The sequence below is a fragment of the Cololabis saira genome, chromosome 12 (genome assembly GCF_033807715.1).
Source record: "Cololabis saira isolate AMF1-May2022 chromosome 12, fColSai1.1, whole genome shotgun sequence".
Taxonomy (NCBI): Eukaryota; Metazoa; Chordata; class Actinopteri; order Beloniformes; family Belonidae; genus Cololabis; species Cololabis saira.
The window spans coordinates 20,504,638-20,523,028 of record NC_084598.1 but is presented as its reverse complement, the minus strand read 5'-3'; the positions used below and the strand labels follow the sequence as shown (position 1 = coordinate 20,523,028).

Here is an 18,391-nt window from a genome sequence, read left to right as displayed (position 1 = left end):
GCTATAAGCATCCAACCACACTGTTCCTTGGTTATATTTGGTGACTCCAACCAGAAGAAAACGCTTCCCCCTCACAAAATCCAAGTACTTAAAGTGGGAATGCTAGCAGCCATAAAAACGGATACTTTTAAACTGGAAGATTCAAATTTGACCTTATTTCAAAAGGTGGCTCAATAAGATGCTTTTGTTGTAAGAATGGATATGTTTGAACATTGAAAAGTCAGAAAGTCATTTCTCGGAAAGGTGGAGACCTTTTATGGCTTCACTAAATTGCTTTTTGCATTCCTATGTGGATTTCAATCTTGGCTTCATTTTTCTGTACTCAACCCCTATTTAACTGATAAATTGTGAGCAATCACCACCCATAGGTTCTATATACATGTCTTATTTCATTTCCTTTTCTTTTTGTCCTTTTACTTTGACATTTTGTGATGATTTTATAAATTTGTATTGAAAAATCTAAAATAATATATTCAAACAAAAAAGAATATACTCTGCTAGCATCTGTTGGCTATATTTACATTCAAAAATACCTAAAAAAGAATAGTATGAACGTATGGTGACTGTGGTGGCTCTTTGCTGATCCTTTTCTGATATAACATTCTCACTTTTATTGTACAGTATTTGTTCAATATTTTATTTAATGCTGTTGGCTGCACCGTTTTTTTGTTTCACAGGGTTTTAAATTATCATAAAATCTTGTTTTTGGCATTTCCCTCAATGTATTATTTATGGGGTTTTTTTTTTTAAATCTTTTTTTGTCATTCCCTCAAAGTTTTTTGGTATTCTTCTTTCCTCTTTGTACTGCTCGCCTTTTCTTTATACTTGATCCTCCTCTTGTGCTGCTATGGTTAATACATCAGTGCTTTCTTCACATCACCCTCCAGACCACCTCATTCAACCTCCGTTCTGCATCCAAAAACACCCTCCCAGTTCCCAGAACCAAGCTCCCCACTATGGGCGATCGGGCCTTTTTACTCTGCAGCTCCGAGGCTGGAACGCCCTTCCCGACCGTATGGGGGCCCCACAGACTGCAGAGGCTTTTAAACATCACCTGAAATCTCACCTTTTTAAGAAAGCTTATAGTTAAATATATCTTTTATATGCTCTGTTTTTAAATATATTAAAAAAAAAATGTTCATGTTTAATTTTTCTCCTCTGTAGCACTTTGACATTATTAAATATAAAGTTTCTTCTTCGTCATCCTCACTGGAGCCCATCTTCTGGATGCATTTCTGGATCTTTGTTGTTTCATCCTTGATGATGAAGTACCACCATTAACATACCACCATTGTGCAATCTTGAAGAAATATGAACTTTTTAGCTGGGACAATATAATTAAATACTCAGATTGCATCCTTTTATATAAAATCCTCCATGGTCTGGCTCCACCTCAATTAAATATATTTATAAAGAAAAACAAGAACAGGTTAACCAGAGCATGATTGTATTGTCCCATTCAGAAAAAGTGCTTTTGGGCAGTCAGCGTTTTCATACCGAGCATCTCATACATGGAACACAGTACCAAATGTCATATGAGACATACCCACCCTCACCTCCTTCATTAAACACTTATAGGAGCTTGAGGCAAGAATAAGAAATGAGACTCATTAGCGCCACGACGACCGTCGGGGGTACTGCAGCCAACAGCGAAGCCAGCACGGGAGAACGTGCATGCAGCGTCATGTGACGTCACATCCGCAGGACAGCGCGGGAAATTCGGGCCCAGAATTGCAGCACATTTTGCAGCACACAGCCTGTTCAACACAACGGACAGATACGCTAGAAGGCTCATTCTTTTTGGTTTGGAACGCTTCATCTGACATTATTACTAGAAAACTTAAAACGTATACGCATTTTTTTCATAAATCCTGCCTCAAGCTCCTTTAAGAACATGGCTTCTAGAGAATCAAGTCTGCACTCATATTACATCTTAGTGTATTTTATTATAAGTTTTATCTTATATCTTAGTGTATTTTATTGTATTTTCTTCTATTGTGTATTTATTAGTGTATTTTACTGCTGTGTGTCATCATTTCTTGGACTGTATGTAATGTATGTGTGTCTGGAACCTGTCTTTGACATCAACCTGCCCCAGGGTCTAAAGATGCAAATTAGCCACTGGCTATAATCTATCATATTTACATGAAATGTTATTATTAATATGTACTGTCCCTGGTTATTTTCCTTTAAAAATAAAATACAAATACAATTGCATATAAACTTTATGTTGTCAAAACCAGAGGTGTCAAGTAACGAAGTACAAATACTTTGTTACCTTACTTAAGTAGAAATTTTGGTTATCTATACTTCACTGGAGTAATTATTTTTCAGACGACTTTTTAATTTTACTCCTTACATTTTCACGCAATTATCTGTACTTTTCACTCCTTACATTTTAAAAACAGCCTTGTTACTCTATTTCATTTCGTCCTTAACTATCCAGTTAAATTGCTCCATCTGGATAGAGTGAATTTGGTTGTGGTTGTTTCAGATGTTCTTGTCCAGTTTTGTTCTTACATCCGTAGCCCTCAGATTCCTGCAACTAAACTTGGATGTACATTCCAATAAAGGTTAGGATAAAAGATAACATGCCTCTGAAGTTTGACTTTTTGCACCATTACAACACTTATAGGCAACTAGTCGTCATATCTTCTGCTCTCTGAAAAAAATGCTCAATAGTACACATATATGGTTCTTTAATATATTTGAATTATACTAAGATGCATTCATTTTCAATGGCTTTTGTCCTTAATGGCTTTTTTCCCCCTTACATTACTTTTACTTTTATACTTTAGTAGTTTGGAAACCAGCAGAGGTGGAAAAAGTACTGAAAAATTGTAATTGAGTAAAAGTATCTTTACTTTGCTTAAATCCTACTCAAAGTAAAAGTAAAAGTACTCATCTAAAAATTTACTCAAGTAAAAGTACAAAAGTACTTCATTTAAAATGTAATTTGAGTAAAAGTTACTTTCAGTTATTTAATGCAAAAAAAGGATGAGTCACAAATCAAATCCAGCACAAGTTGTTTTAATTAACTTCGAGGCATATTAAAGTACACATCCACACTTGTAAAAGCTCAGCTGAGCTCAGTAACATGATCCTTTTACTTCCGCAGAACAGGACAAAAAGGACAGTCACAACCTGTACTGTAAAGTGCAAACTATTTTCAGTCATATTGTCCAACCGACAACACTAAAACCAGAATCAAAGTATTCAAACACAAAATAAAGTGCCCAATGCCCGCAGGATCCTGCTATTCACATTAAACCAAAATAAAATGCCCACAAGATTTTCACCATAAATTTTGTACTCAGTAACGTGAGGGGGTTCAAATGTAGCAAAGTAAAATACTTGGGTCAAAATGTACTCGAGTAAAAGTAAAAATTACATATTTCAAAAACTACTTAGAAAATTACAAATTACTCATAAAAAGTACTCAATTACAGTAACGTGAGTAAATGTAATTTGTTCCTTTCCACCAGGGGCGTTTTTAGGATCCAAAGACATCAGGGGCTAATGAGAAATGATCAGGGGCTGAAACCATCGGCATTATTATTATTTTCTTGCTCCTTTTTATGATGAAAAACGCATAAATAACACATAAATAATGCTTTAAACTGTACTCCTCAATGGTTGTTATCTTGTCTCTGTGACTTGTCCATCTGTCCTCATCTCTTTCCTCCTGTCTCCAGTCACATTTCTCTGTTGTTCTCAGTCAGGCCCGGATTTAGCGAGGCCCACTAAGGTGGGCAGACTGAAATGTAGGGTGGGCGATGCCCGTGCCGCAATGCGGCGTGGGCGAAAAAATTTGGGGGGTCAAACCCCCGAAATGCATAGAAAACTATGCTGTCATCATATCAGTTCATCTATCTTCTCCACAGTATGCTAACCCAATTGCCCTTCCTGACACTGCCCTCTGCATTTACCCGGGCTTGGGACCGGTGTTCTGCCAATCCTTGCTACCTGCCGAGAAATGCTACTTTGTGGTTCTGCGCATGCGCACAGTCAATTTTCAAAGTTTGATTGCAACGACCATCATTTCTTGCACTATGTAAAATGGATAATATGCGATGTTGAGTATTTGATCCATCAAAATACACTACCCATGACATGAACTGCATTGCACATTGTGAACATTATACGATAAAGAGAAAAAAAAAATTCTATCGCTTTATTTGATATTCATTCAGTCATTGGCCTTTATTTTACCAGGCAGGTCATTAAGAACACATTCTTATTTACAATAACGGCCTGGCAAGAGACAAGGAAGTGGGCTAGGGAGTAAAATACAGAAAAAAACAAAACACAAAAAATTGTAGCTTTGCAAAGGTAGAAAACCATTAGGGAGCATTTTTGGCAAAGCAGAAAAAAATGGCAGAACACCGGCACAAATAGGATGTGCCCTGTTGAGGCTGCATTTATTTAGTTTTTTGCTTTTTTTTTTGTTTGCTTTTTTTTTTTATCAATCAATCGTACCTTACGGCGTAGGCTCTGCGTTGATTTAAAAGGTCCCGCGGCAGGCTGGTGGCTCCAGAGCCAGCACGGCATGGACCGGGATAGAGAGAGGCGTCTCCATCCCGGCGAGGGCGGAGAGCGCCGGTGCGGCTGGCAGTGCGCTGCGGTGCCGTGCAGGCTCTGGAGCCACGGCTACGCCGTAGGCTACGCACACCATTCTGCGGTGGTTAACGCGGAACCAGCCTTCAATGTGTGCTGTTCTGAACACTGGGTCCCTCCGCCGAGACACAACTTTTGCGGTATGCGTTCATTGTTGTGTCTAAAAATGATGCGCAGAGCCCACCCAATCAGAAACGGTACAGATATTCTGTGATATTTTTTTATATTTATAAAAAAATAAAATTATAAAAAAATAAAGGATCCCCATAACTTTGATTGGGTGGGCAGGACGCACGTTTGGGTGGGCACAGCCCACCCCTGCCCCCCCCTAAAACCGGCCTCAGTCCTCCTCAATTGTTGTTGTTGTTATCTATCTTGTCTCTGTGACTTGTCCATCTGTCCTCATCTCTTTTCTCCTGTCTCCACTCACATTCTCTGTTGTTCTCTGTCCTCAATTGGTTGTTGTGTCTTCTTTCTCTCTTTCTGCATCTTTCCTGCTCTCTCTCCACTTGGCTTCCATTGTGGCTAAGTGCAAATCGCCACAATATATTCCGCAAAGTTTATGAAAAATAACACCTTTATATCTGAAAAATAGGGTCATTCTGCTGTAGCTCGTTGGCACGTAGCAGTGACTCGAATCACCCGATGTCAAAAGCACTGTTGATATTAAGTTACAACTACCCCAGTGAAGACAGATGCATTCATGTTTTAGTCCATCAGGCTTTTATAGCTAGAGTATAGTATAGTCCTTTTTCCTCCATAGAGAAAATTTGGGCGGCCGTCTAGGCCGATCTTCCCGCCGCCTATGATAAATCCCGAGCGCCTAAGTCCTAAAAAAAAAAAAAAAAAAAAAAAAAAAATTTTTTTTTTTTTTTTTTTTTTTGGGTGTGTTTTAGGTTCGGGGCTAGAGGAAATACATTCGGGGCTCCAGCCTCGGAAGCCCATAGCTAAAAACGCCACTGCTTTCCACCCCTGGAAACCAGTACTTTTATACTTTTACTTGAGTAAAAAACTTGAGTTGATACTTCAACTCCTACAGGAGTATTTTTAAACTCTAGTATCTATACTTCTACCTGAGTAATGAATGTGAATACTTTTGACAGCTCTGGTCAAAACCCAGACCTTCTTCTCCTACTGTACTCTATCATGCTGAGAGTGTCGCCCCCCCGCGGCAGCAGCGGGGAACTGCAGCTCCGCCTCAGAGCCCGGATGGAGCAGCCATTGGGGAAGTGTGCGGGGCTTTAACCGAGGACGGCTCTCTCTCTCTCTGGAATAAAAAAAGAAAGAAAGAAAGAAAGAAAAAAAACACTGACTAAAAGGCGGACGAAGACAGAAACATCCTTGATCCCAAAGGGGGCCTGATTTGGCACCACAGACTGTCCCCCTGCTGCAGCGTGAGCGGGACTGCTGCTGAGGGAACACTGAGAGAAGTGTGAAGTTGGAAACACTAGCACTTAGCCGCGGAGCTAGCTGCAGCCGAGCTGGGAACTGCAAATCACGGGGGGAGAGACACTCAGTCACAAGCTCAGGCTCCGTGAGAATCCAGGGACTTGCTTAATGAATTATGTCTGCCACAAGCATTGACCCTCAGGTACGGAGGACGGAGCCCTCGCCCCCTGGCTGAGAGTTAGGGAGCGGGCTAGAGCTAGCTAGCCGCTCCGCCGTGGCCGGGCCAGCACCGGGCTGAGCCTGGACCTTAAAAACACTTATACGCATTTAGACACTCGCTTTTCAGCATGCATAACGTTTGCCCGGGGCATTTGTAACAGAAACGGTGTGTTTTGTGGTCTACGTAGCAGGGGGAAAAGGGTAATTGTTGTAGCTGAATGCGTGAAACCTGAAGCTGCTTCAACGTAAACACATTTACATAAGGCGTTTTATAGTTTAATGTTATGGTTTATGTTTGTAGAGCAAAGTGTGTTGGATTTGTTGTGGGGGAAACTTTGCCTGCTGCTTTAACTGGTAGTGGGGTTTGGAAAAGACATTTTAAAGAGCTGTCTCAGGGAGTGAGAGTAAAGTTTCCCTGATGTGTCGGTAGCATTGGCTGGTTGACCCGCACTGAAGCCTGATTTATGGTTCTGCGTTAAATCGACGGTTACGAGTCACAGAACTTAACTAGAGTATCAATCAACACGTCCAGCAGATACTCATCACAGAAGTTTATGTAGCTGATCTGTGTGGTCAAGAAAATTGGAACTTTTTCAAATGCAGTCTCGCTCACTGCAAAAACTCAAAATCTTACCAGGAATATTTGTCTTATTTTTAGTTAAAATGTCTAATTTTTTGTCAAAAAATCTCATTACACTTAAAACAAGAGTCATCACCAGAAAAATAACTTGTTATTTTACCATGTTCACCTGTTTCAAGTAAATTTTCACTTGAAATAAGTAGAAAAATCTGCCAGTGGAACAAGATTTATCTTCTCATTACAAGCAAAAAAATATTGTTCCACTGGCAGATTTTTCCACTTATTTTAAGTGAAAATCTGTTTTTGAGTCTTGTCTTAAATGCAATGAGATTGTTTTTGACTAAAAATTAGACATTTTAACTAGAAATAAGATAAATATTCTTGTTAAGATTTTCAGTTTTTGCACTGTATAATAACTAGTGAAATCGATCATGTTGTTCTGATTTGCATTTGTAGTTATTCTATATGTATTAAATAATAGAATAATCAATACAAATAGACACAGAGTAATTCCATAAATGTATTAAAAAAAAACCATTTACATTTTCCCTTGAAGCCAAGGTGTGGCGGCTGCCATACCTTGGCATACTGAATTGACGCCCCTGAAAGTAACGTTTAATAAGTGATTCGCATTGTCTCTCCTTAAAAAGCAATCTTATGTTTAATTTGTAGACCATGAGTGAATAAGTAACAGGTAATAGGTTGTACTCAATCTCCAGCCTACATGTGAAATAACTACAAATAATGTCTCCTTTTCTCTTTCTTATGAATTTGAGTGCAGAGATCAAAGGGACAAGCATCTAAAAATAACACCAGAAAAATAACTTATTTGACAATTTTCACTTGTTTTCAAGTAAATTTTCACTTGAAATAAGTAGAAAGTGGGACAAGATTTATCTTCTCATTACAAGCAAAAAAATCTGGTTCCACTGGCAGATTTTTCTACTTATTTCAAGTGAAAATCTACTTGAAACAGGTGAAAAGTGTTGTTTTTTCCAGTGATGAGTCTTGTTTTAAGTTTAATAAGATCTTATGGTTCTGCGTTAAATCGACGCAGACCCTACGCTGTTGGTGTAACGCGGAACCATAAATCAGCCTTCACACCTGAAGCCAGCCGCAAACATCGGTGTTTTTTTACCTGTAAAGTAACGTTTAATAAGTGATTCGCTTTGTCTCTCCTCAAAAAGCAATCTTATGTTTAATTTGTAGACGATGAGTGAATAAGTAACAGGTAATAGGTTGTACTCAATCTCCAGCCTACATGTGAAATAACTACAAATAATGTCTCCTTTTCTCTTTCTTATGAATCTGGGTGCAGAGATCAAAGGGACAAGCATCTAAAGGTGGGTGTCGAAGGGATTTGAGATGAATGTCTTTAAATACATATATGTTTTAATTTGGTGTATGACATTCACCACCAGTCTTTCTGTGTGTCCACTTGCATGACTTTTAAGGTTCAGTTTATAAGTAATGAGGACAGAGTGGTTGGCTTTTGTACTGTGCTATTTAAAGGCTTCACTTGAAATATTGAAATTTGTTTGAAAGGTACATGTGTTGTTATCTCCTGCTTTGACAGATAAATAGCCACATTTGGATGGAGAAATTAAGTGGATCATGGGGATGCAAAGTTTATTTTACAACACTGATGCAGGCTTTAATAGTTTGGCACTTTAACTTATGGCATCATGCTTAAGGATTTGATAGTTTGTTTTTGTCTGAAAACTGGCCTTAAAAAGTGTCACACTATAGATCCCTAATGATTAATGAACAAGGGTCTTTAGTTGTTGAGAATGCTTTGTTGCATTTATCTTTATTTATTGTTTTAAAAATTCCAAACTGTAGTTACTCTAGTGAATGTCTCTACATTTCTTAATCCACGTCTGGCATTAGTTGATGAGTTCAACAAACTGTCAAAGGGTAAAGAAGATGCTGCTGAGATTCTCCATTCAAATTTAATTTCTATGATAGTCATTATTTACATATAACCCAGACCTGTCTCATGACATGCTAAGACCTGTAGCTTTGAGTTTTCTGTAAGTTGCTGTTGAACAGGAATGGTTTGTTGTCAACTCTGGTCCAAATTGAAATGTCACACATCCCACTTCTATTATCATCCACATTATCACTGTCAATCTCTACTGAAAGCATTTGATATTTCACTGAATCTAGTTAGAGTGACATTTAGTTGTTGGCGTAGTGTTTCAAGCAAACTCCTTCCTCATTTCATATAATGGAGAAATTGTTAAGATTTAGGGCAGCATATTTAATTTAAGAATATTTGTCACCTGAAATTGGTGGATTATCATGTTAACAAGGAATATTTGTTTGCTAGGCAACCCCCATCACTGCGTTCATTTCACAGAAGATTTACTAGTACTTATTCGTTTCTTATCAACAATGTCATTGGTGTTGAAGCTGTGTAATCCGTGATCGATTGCAGTTGTCGAAGGACATTGAGTAACAGGCACGTCTTAAGGTGACAGCAGAAATGGCATGCGTAGACTATATGATGACTATTCCCAAATAGTAGGCTATCAAGTTATTTATTTATTTATTTATTTATTCAAACCTTTATTTGACCAGGTAAACATTTGAGAAACAAACAATAACACCTGGTCTTCTGAAATAGTTTTTTATGTGTGCCAAAAATACTTCACAAAAGAAGTGCCGAAGGTTGAGACTGTGGTCCAGGTCATGGTTAAGAAGAAAAAGCAAGTTGCATTAATTAATATATCATTTCATGTTCCATCACAATTGGTTGATCAGTAGACAAGGTTGTTGGATTTTTAACATTGTCAGAAAGCAATCTTAAACATTCTTTGGGTGCAAGACTTTTGACCGTAGTTGGTGAAAAACTGTTTACACTATACGGTGTAGTACCACTGATGCAGTGTCATGTAGTGTATTTGGCTAGCAAGTTATTCTACCAGCCCAAAAGGCTTTTTAAAGTTGATGTTTCATGTTTGGTTTTGTCTTTATGGAGCACTTGCAAATTAATAACAATAGACAACTGAGGAGCCCTTAAAGTTTAATTTGTGAGAGTAGCATAGTATGATACAATTTTTAGGTCTGTTTGTGTTTTGTATATAATAGTGTTATTTCATTGCTCATGTGAAATAATTGTATGGTTAGTTTTATGTGTGTTTATCTGTATACTTTAATAAGACAGCATATCTAAACAAACTTAGTTTTCCATTTATATTTTTTCTTTTCTAAAAAGCATGTGTTCCAGCCTTTACTGTAAAATTCCCATGTTCTTATGTTTATGTAATACTGGTTGTCTTTGTAGTGCAAAATGGCTCTCTGCATCAGAAGGAGACTGTCCATGACAATGACTTTGAGCCATACCTCACTGGTCAGTCAACTCAGGTAAAGTGTCCTCTACATCTTTTTATACATGGCTTGCAATGATACTATCTCTTCTCAAATGTCATAATATTGCAAATGTTTATAGTTTCTTTAAAGCCTGCAAACTTGTTGATCTCTGTAATTATCCACTTTGAAGTATCACCTGAAACAATATTCTTATGTACTAAAAAAAAAATGGATGTATTTAAGTTAGTGTTCAATAAAACAAACCGAGTTCAGACTCAAAGGTCAATGCTGTTGGATTTTTTTTCTATTGTAAAAACTAGATTATGTTCTTGTCTTACAATTGATTCTGAACTTGTGACCATTTCATACTACATGAATAGTGACAGGATCAAATATTACAAGATTCTTCCAGACACTCAAACCCTCATTTATCTTTCTTGTATTCATCAAGCAGTCACAGCTATCATGTAAGCAATATGACAGTCTCACTTGTCATTCCTTCTGGAACAAGTTTATATATTGCACACTGGAAAAATTAAACAAGTATGGGTATTCTTGCCAGAGTTTTACCAAATTTGGCTAAGTGAGACCACGAAAACCATACCATCTTTTCCAATCCCTTTTTAAGTTTCCCCCTTTCATGTTCTTTTACCACATCTCTTGTATATGGAGTTGCTGTTGCTCAAGCAGACATCTTACTCTGCAACTCCTAAAATATCTACTGTGCCAGATATTTGATTAGAGTATGGATGTATGTATTCTGCAAACCTCAGAAATCGCATTTATGAAATTATCACAAGTTGCCATTAGAGACTGCTGACCTAATGTCAATTTGCCTATGACCTGGGTTGTCAGTGTCCTCCAAAATGTGTCTGTAATGGGAAAATCAACTTTTTGAAATCAAGCAGGTCACTTGGTAATGATGTGTCTCGATTTTTCATTCATGCAGAACAACAGTTACCAGTCAATCACCGATCCCTACCTGTCCAGCTACTATGCTCCTTCCATTGGATTTCCATACCCCTTAAGTGAGGCTCCCTGGTCTACAGGTGGGGACCCCCCTATACCATACCTCACACCCTATGGACCTCTAAGTAATGGCGACCATCACTTCATGCCGGACACAGTGTTTGGCCAGCCAGGCGGCCTGGGAAGTAGTATTTACCCGCACAGGTTTAACTTTTTCCCTGAAAACCCTGCCTTCTCCGCTTGGGGCACAAGTGGATCCCAAGGCCAGCAGACTCAAAGTTCAGCTTATGGTGGCAGCTATAGCTATCCTCCCAGTTCCTTGGGAGGCACTCTGGTGCCTGATGGTCAGACGGGCTTTCACAGTGACACCCTTAACAAAGCCCCTGGAATGAACAGCCTGGAACAGGGTATGGTTGGGTTGAAGATCGGAGGCGATGTCCCTGGTCAGGGTTCGGGAGTTAAGGCTGTGGGATCTGTGATCGGTGGACCTGCTGTGGCAGCTACAGGGAACGGAGCCACACCTATAGGAATGCCTCCACCTAAACCCACTTCCTGGGCAGCCATTGCTAGCAAGCCTGCCAAACCACAGCAGCTGAAAACTAAGGTTAAACCAGGGATGCCAAACCCGGGAGGTGCTCTTCCCCCGCCACCTATCAAACACAACATGAACATTGGGACCTGGGACAAGGGCCCGGTGTCCAAAGTACCCACAGCTCCAATGCAGCAACAACAGCCTATGGGGATGCCTCATGCCATGGCACCTCAAGGCCCAATGCAGCAAGGACCCATGCCACCCCCCCCTCACCAATCCTTAGTGCAATCCCAGATGCAACCTATGGCCTTACAGCCCCCCCATCACCAGCACCATCAGCCCCCACCTCAGCCCTACCAAAATCACACCCAGCCCCCACAACCCCAGACCCGTTGGGTCGCACCACGAAACCGCAATCAAGGTTATGGTCAAACCGGCCCTGGCCATGATGGAAGTGGTGTGATGGGTGTGGTTGGTGGTGGGCCCAATGGGCCTCAAATATCTGTTAGCCAAGGGGCTGGTGTCGAGTCCCACCCTGTGCTGGACAAGCTGCGTGCCAACCATAGCTACAACCCCAAGGACTTTGAATGGAACCTGAAGAACGGCCGTGTTTTCATCATAAAGAGCTACTCCGAGGACGATATTCATCGCTCCATCAAATACTCCATCTGGTGCAGCACAGAGCACGGCAACAAGCGGCTGGACTCAGCCTTCCGGGCCATGAATGCTAAAGGTCCTGTGTACCTGCTGTTTAGTGTCAATGGCAGTGGTCATTTCTGCGGTGTGGCAGAAATGCGTTCACCAGTGGACTATGGGACCAGTGCTGGTGTTTGGGCACAGGACAAGTGGAAGGGCAAGTTTGATGTGGACTGGTTGTTTGTTAAGGATGTGCCTAATAGCCAGCTGCGCCACATCCGTTTGGAGAACAACGACAACAAGCCAGTGACCAACTCCCGTGATACACAGGAGGTTCCCCTGGAGAAGGCCAAGCAGGTGCTCAAGATTATTGCCACCTATAAACATACCACCTCCATATTTGATGATTTCTCCCATTATGAGAAGAGGCAGGAAGAAGAAGAGGTGGTGCGCAAGGTGGGTACATTCATCTCACTATTTACCTTTGAACAAACCAAAACTGTGTTCAGAGGTTTATGCATGCTCACCATAAAGCTACCACAGTTTGACTGCTGGTTTCTGTCCAATTTGTGAGATTCTAAAACATTTCTTTGTTTCTTCTTATTTGTGTTTGTTACAGACGTTTGAACCTCCACAGATACATAACCGCTCTCGGTTGGATCAGGTAAAGAAGTAAAATCTATATTCTTGTTAATGGCATTGAGCATCAAAAGAGTATTTAATTTCATAGCTGTATTGATTAATGCTTTTGCCTATTTTGAAGAGAAAAAAAGCATAAACCTCATTAAGAACTATGCTATTGTTATAAGTGACTATTTTGTCTGATTTCTTTTTTCTTTTCTTTTTTTTCTCAGGAGCGCCAAAACAGGAATAAACAATAGAACACATTTACCTTCACTTTGATCGACAGTTACACTAGGACTTGATTTAAAGACAGAAGAATATGAAAATGCAACAAAGCCCTTCATTTTTGTTTTCTCTTTAATCCTGGTGAATCTCTGCCACTGTCAAGACATGTGCTTTTTTTGCCCCACCTATCATCAAATTTTTTTTTTTTGTGCAGGGATTACAAGCTGATTATATGTATTACCTAGCTCCAACCACCACCTTTTTGTTCAATTCGTTTCAACATTATTTTCTTCCTGTTCCATCATGGACTCTATTCGCAACACTCTTTTTTTTTTTTTTCTTTTTTTTTTTGCCCCTCTCTTTTACCTCATCCCCTCCTCTTTCCAATCGAATCAGGGTTTGACTGCACCATGGAGAAGAAAAAAAGAACCTGCCACTTTATATTTCAGTACAATCAGGAACAGATGTGTCCTGCCCCTATTTGACCATTTGGGGGCAACATTGCCATGTTTAATAGGTTTAACTGTGCCAACAGGGTTGGAGGATCCTAAAGGCAATGTCAGACTTGGAACTGTGTGATAATAAAACTCCAACGGTTTAACTATTTTTCATTCAAATCAACAAAATCTATTTTTTTGGCTTACTACTGACAACTTTCATTTCAGAAATCTGTTTTCTGGAGCCTTAATGTTTTTGTTTTCTAATTATTGGTGACTTCTCAAAAGAACTGCTCAAACAGTGACACTGCTGGAAAAATCAGGGATAGTGTGAAGTCACATGGGATTTGAGACATTTCAGAGGAGGAATTGCTAAGGCTTCTGGGAAAGAAATAATGGACGTGTCCTCCACAACCAGAACTCTCACCATTTAAATCAAAAATTGTACTAATTACACCTTTCACACCCCTCCTTTTTTCTCATGTTTGTCTTGAGGGGTCTTTTGTATGTTTCATCAGGAGATTCTGCTTGTGTACACAATCCAGTCTGACGACTTGTCATATCCACCATTTTAAATTGCTTTGTCAGAATTATGTAATGGTGTAACTGCTAAGTTGAATGAATTGTTGCTATCGCATCTTTGTTCCACAAAAAAAGGGGGAGGGTTCACATATTTGTCTATTCACCGTCATTTTGTCTTAATCCTGTTTTCTTTCAAATTTGGTTTTGCTAAGTCTTTCATGTTGGTCGTGATGCTAAGCTTTAACGTAGGAGCCTATATATATTCATGGAGAAAGCCTAAAAATGTATAACCTTAAATTTAATGTAACTGATTTACTATCAAGTAAGAAAAAATTACGAATGAAATGTGGTTTCTGTGTGTTTTATTTTCTTGGTTGTTACTACTATAGTTTGTTGTAGCCTGAAGCTATTGATTATGATACAGTAAGTTATGGTATGTCAAAAGGAGGGAAAAAAATGTTTGAAAACTTGGGCAAAAAAATAAAAATAAAGAAAAAATCCGGAAAAAAAAAAAAGTTAGATTTTTGCGCCCATGCATGACAAGCTGTAAAATGGTAAGTCTGCCGGAGATGTTAAAATTGTTCTCCATACAGCTTGTCTTTAATGTGACATTGTTATTATTTGACAGGTAAAGACACGCGTGTCCCCTTGTTTATCACTAATTCTGGAACATTCAGAGCCTGGAAGCGTTTGAGACTTATTTCCCCTTCATCAATGTGAGGTTGCTACTATTTTCTGTATAGTAAAAGATTTACAGTGATGCAGAGAGAAATGCTGCTATTAGACATAACGATTTCTTTTATCTCAAGCAGTTTAAATTTTTCAATTTTGATTTAAGATTCACAACCTCCCATAAACTAAATTCCTTTTTCAGATTCCAAGTCATAATTTTCTGTTTCAAATCTGACAGATTTTCACCTGTGTACTTAATATGGCCTGGATTGGGTGTTTGCATTTTATTTTGTTTTTTTCTTTTTAGATTATGCTTAATATTGTATAATCTGCAATCTGTCTTGATTATGTCATATCTTTCTCCCATTATAACAGCAAAATGGCGTGAGTAATGCACTTTGCTGAGGTCAGCCAAAAGGAGCTGTATGCTTCACAGGAAGAAGCTTCATTGTATTATCTGGCCAGTGTATGCCCTGTAATGTAATGAGTTAAACTCTTGACAGAAGTCTCTCTTCTTTATGTACCTTTTACCTGCAAAAAAAGTTAGGTTGATTCAAGCAATATGGTGGATGCCCTTCACATTTGCCTTTGCCAACACCACTCTACATAAAGGATATAGTAAGGTGGAAGGATGTCACCGAAGACTGTCAGTTAGAGCTGGGTTTTTTTTTTGTTTTTTTTTTTTTAACCTTCTCCCCCTCAGGAAGCATGAGCTGGTTGTGATTGTAGCACAGGGCTTTCATGCATGTTGATAACTGTAAGAGATGTTTGCTGTAAAAGGGATGTCAGGTCAGACATGAAAAGTCAACACTGCAAAAGGATCAACGACATGACATACCAAACTGATTATCTTACAAGCCGCAGTTGTAGTGGAAATACCGTGTTTAAAGGCTCTGTCTTGGTTTTTCTTTATAGAAGAAATCAAGCCTTAATAAACTGTACATGAAGAAATTACTTTGTCATGAATTCATGAATTTTCTGAGTTATTTAAACATTTACAAAGATCTTCTACAAATAGAGGAATCTCTGAAGGGCAGCCTCAGTGCTGAAGTGTAATATTTACTTTGTTTAAACATTTTTAATTTTATTTTTACCTCTAGACAAATACAGCTGTATACTGTGTATTTGTGTCACATCTGCAGCATTGTCACGTATTTAATCTATTTCATCCTTTGAAGTGGTCTACTACAACACAGTTTGAGTCAATGAACATTGTTTACAGGTATCGGGTTGAATTTTTTTTATTAAAAACATTTTGACATTTCAGCAGCCAATTCTAAAATATATGCACAATCAACAGTGCAGTTACCCAGCTAAAGTTATCCTGTGTATACTCTTTTCAGTTGTGTACCAGATTGAAATGTCCTGTTCTTTGACAGGAACTCTCCATGGTACTGATCTCCAAACATGCAGGATCTAATGTTCCAGTCACAGGATGAAGTAATAAAAAAAAAGCTGGAGTGAAAACACTTTAAATAATGGTTTATTTTTAAAGTATAGATCTGTAATAGGGATTTTTACAGATGTGCTGAATGCAGTTTTTCACAAAGCATGTATGCTACAAGATTCCTGATGTCTTTGAATTGTCAATTTGCAAATTAAATAAATGCCATTTATTGCAGCATGCATGTTGCAAAGTTAGCATATCCAAAAATAATCCATCAGAAAATAATTACAATAACAAATAACTTATTGCACTTAAGACTTTATTTTGCTTGTGACATTATTACAACAAAGGCATTAACTTATGTCAGAAAATCGTTAAGCAGTATCACATTTAGTCTATCTTTGTACATTCACGTCTTCTGGAGCTGTGTGGCAATATCTTAAAATGAATAACTAATAGATCAGTTAATTAAACAGACTCTTGTTTGTTAATGTCATAACTGAATAATTTAAAATGTTTATTTCTAAGTTTTCAATTAAATACTGTTATTCAGGCGTGGTGTAAAAGTGGGCAACTATGAACTGACATGAAAAACTTTTGAAACAAAATGGTTAATTTGTTTAAATTGGTTTGTTCATAATTTACATAAGTAACCAGTAGACACCAATGATGAGTTTATGAAAACTAAATTCTTCAGAATTAAATTAATTAGGAAAGGTTTTAAAACCTAACATAAACCTAATATTCTGAAATTAAACATTGGTCTGTTTAAATATAGAGTTGAATCTGAACATGTCGAGAGAAAAGGTTTATTTTGGAAGGATGTATTTCTTGTGGTTCGGTCATTGAGCTTCACTGGTCTTCAGTTTCAACGATGCGCCGTCAGTGAGACGCCTGTAGATGGCGTACCTGCCACCCAATCAATATGTGTTGACCCTGTCCGAATAAAAACACCACCGTGAACAATTGTACCTGATAGGCGCTTCAACTTCTGGTGTGGGCCTGAGTTTGAGCCAGATAGTGAAATGTGGTAGAAACAACACCTTATTAATCCTTTCACATTTAATAAAGTAACTCGCTGGAAGACAGGGGTAGACCACTGAAAGAGTCGCACATGCAAAATATATGCATTATACCATACCGCTTACCATTTAATTTATGGGCCAATGTTGAAGCCGGTGCACCAAAATCTGTGAGACAGTGGATCTTATATCATGGTTTAGTTCTTTCAAACGTTTAGTTTACATGTATTTCTCATTACTGGATTTAATGGCAGGCATATTGTAACAGTCTAACATTAAAATTGCATCATGTTACTCTAGTGAATAAACTGATTTTTACATGAGCAAGCTTAAGAGACGAATGACCTCTCGAAACGCTCATGAAAGCTTTCGTCTTAAACTACAAATTGAGTACATGTATATTTACCAGGGTTACCTGTTCCCCGACAATGTCCTCTAATGCAGCCTAATTTTACAATGTAAAAGCTCAAAGTTATTCATCTGACCACTTGGCGAAAGTCCAGTTGTTTTTCTAAAACATTGTCGTCATCCATCTGCGTGATACATTGGCAGGCTTAATGGAAACGTAAACCCAGGATTTGAGATTACACACGACATGTAAACCTTGACTGGGTTAATTGCATAATAGTAGTCTATATTAAACCTACGCATTGCGTCCATCCAGCACCCGGTACCCCCCCAGCCCCCCACCCCACCCCCTTCCTCTCTCACACACACACACACACACACACACACACACACACACACACACACACACACACACACACACACACACACACACACACACACACACACACACACACACACACACACACACGTTTGCACGCCAAACCTCCACTGGCTTCAGAGTGCGCGCACACAAGCGAAGTTGAGTGACAGTAAAGCCTGAATTATGGTTCCGCGTTAAATCGACGCAGAGGCTACGCCGTAAGGTACGCGCCGACGCGCACCGTACGATGCGTGTCGCCGCGTACGCTACGCCGCAGGCTCTGCGTTGGTGTAACGCGGAAGCGTAAATCAGCCTTTACGCAGTGAGCTTTATCCTGCTGACTGGCAGCCAGGGCCTTTTTCACTGGGATGGAGGGTCAACAAAAGCCCGCGCACCGCCCGATGAAAGTACAAGGGAATAAGACTGTGAATCATGATGCTGTATATAGATTCCTCTCTTGGCATTCACCGCGTGCCTTAATTGTATGGACATTAAATCAAGGTCCGCTGTGAACACGCAGAGTGACAACCCTTTGA

At 39.0% G+C, this 18,391-nt stretch overlaps 1 protein-coding gene across 1 annotated transcript; it reads left to right on the top strand.

The window, feature by feature from the left end:
• The first annotated feature begins 5,827 nt into the window (after positions 1-5,827).
• On the top strand, positions 5,828-15,688 carry LOC133457082 (YTH domain-containing family protein 1-like). Its single transcript, XM_061735951.1, has 6 exons — positions 5,828-6,208; positions 8,124-8,148; positions 10,095-10,174; positions 11,070-12,713; positions 12,877-12,921; positions 13,112-15,688. The coding sequence occupies exons 1-6, from the start codon at positions 6,182-6,184 to the stop codon at positions 13,136-13,138; spliced, it is 1,848 nt and encodes a 615-aa protein (XP_061591935.1). The 5' UTR covers positions 5,828-6,181; the 3' UTR covers positions 13,139-15,688.
• Positions 15,689-18,391: the final 2,703 nt, after the last annotated feature.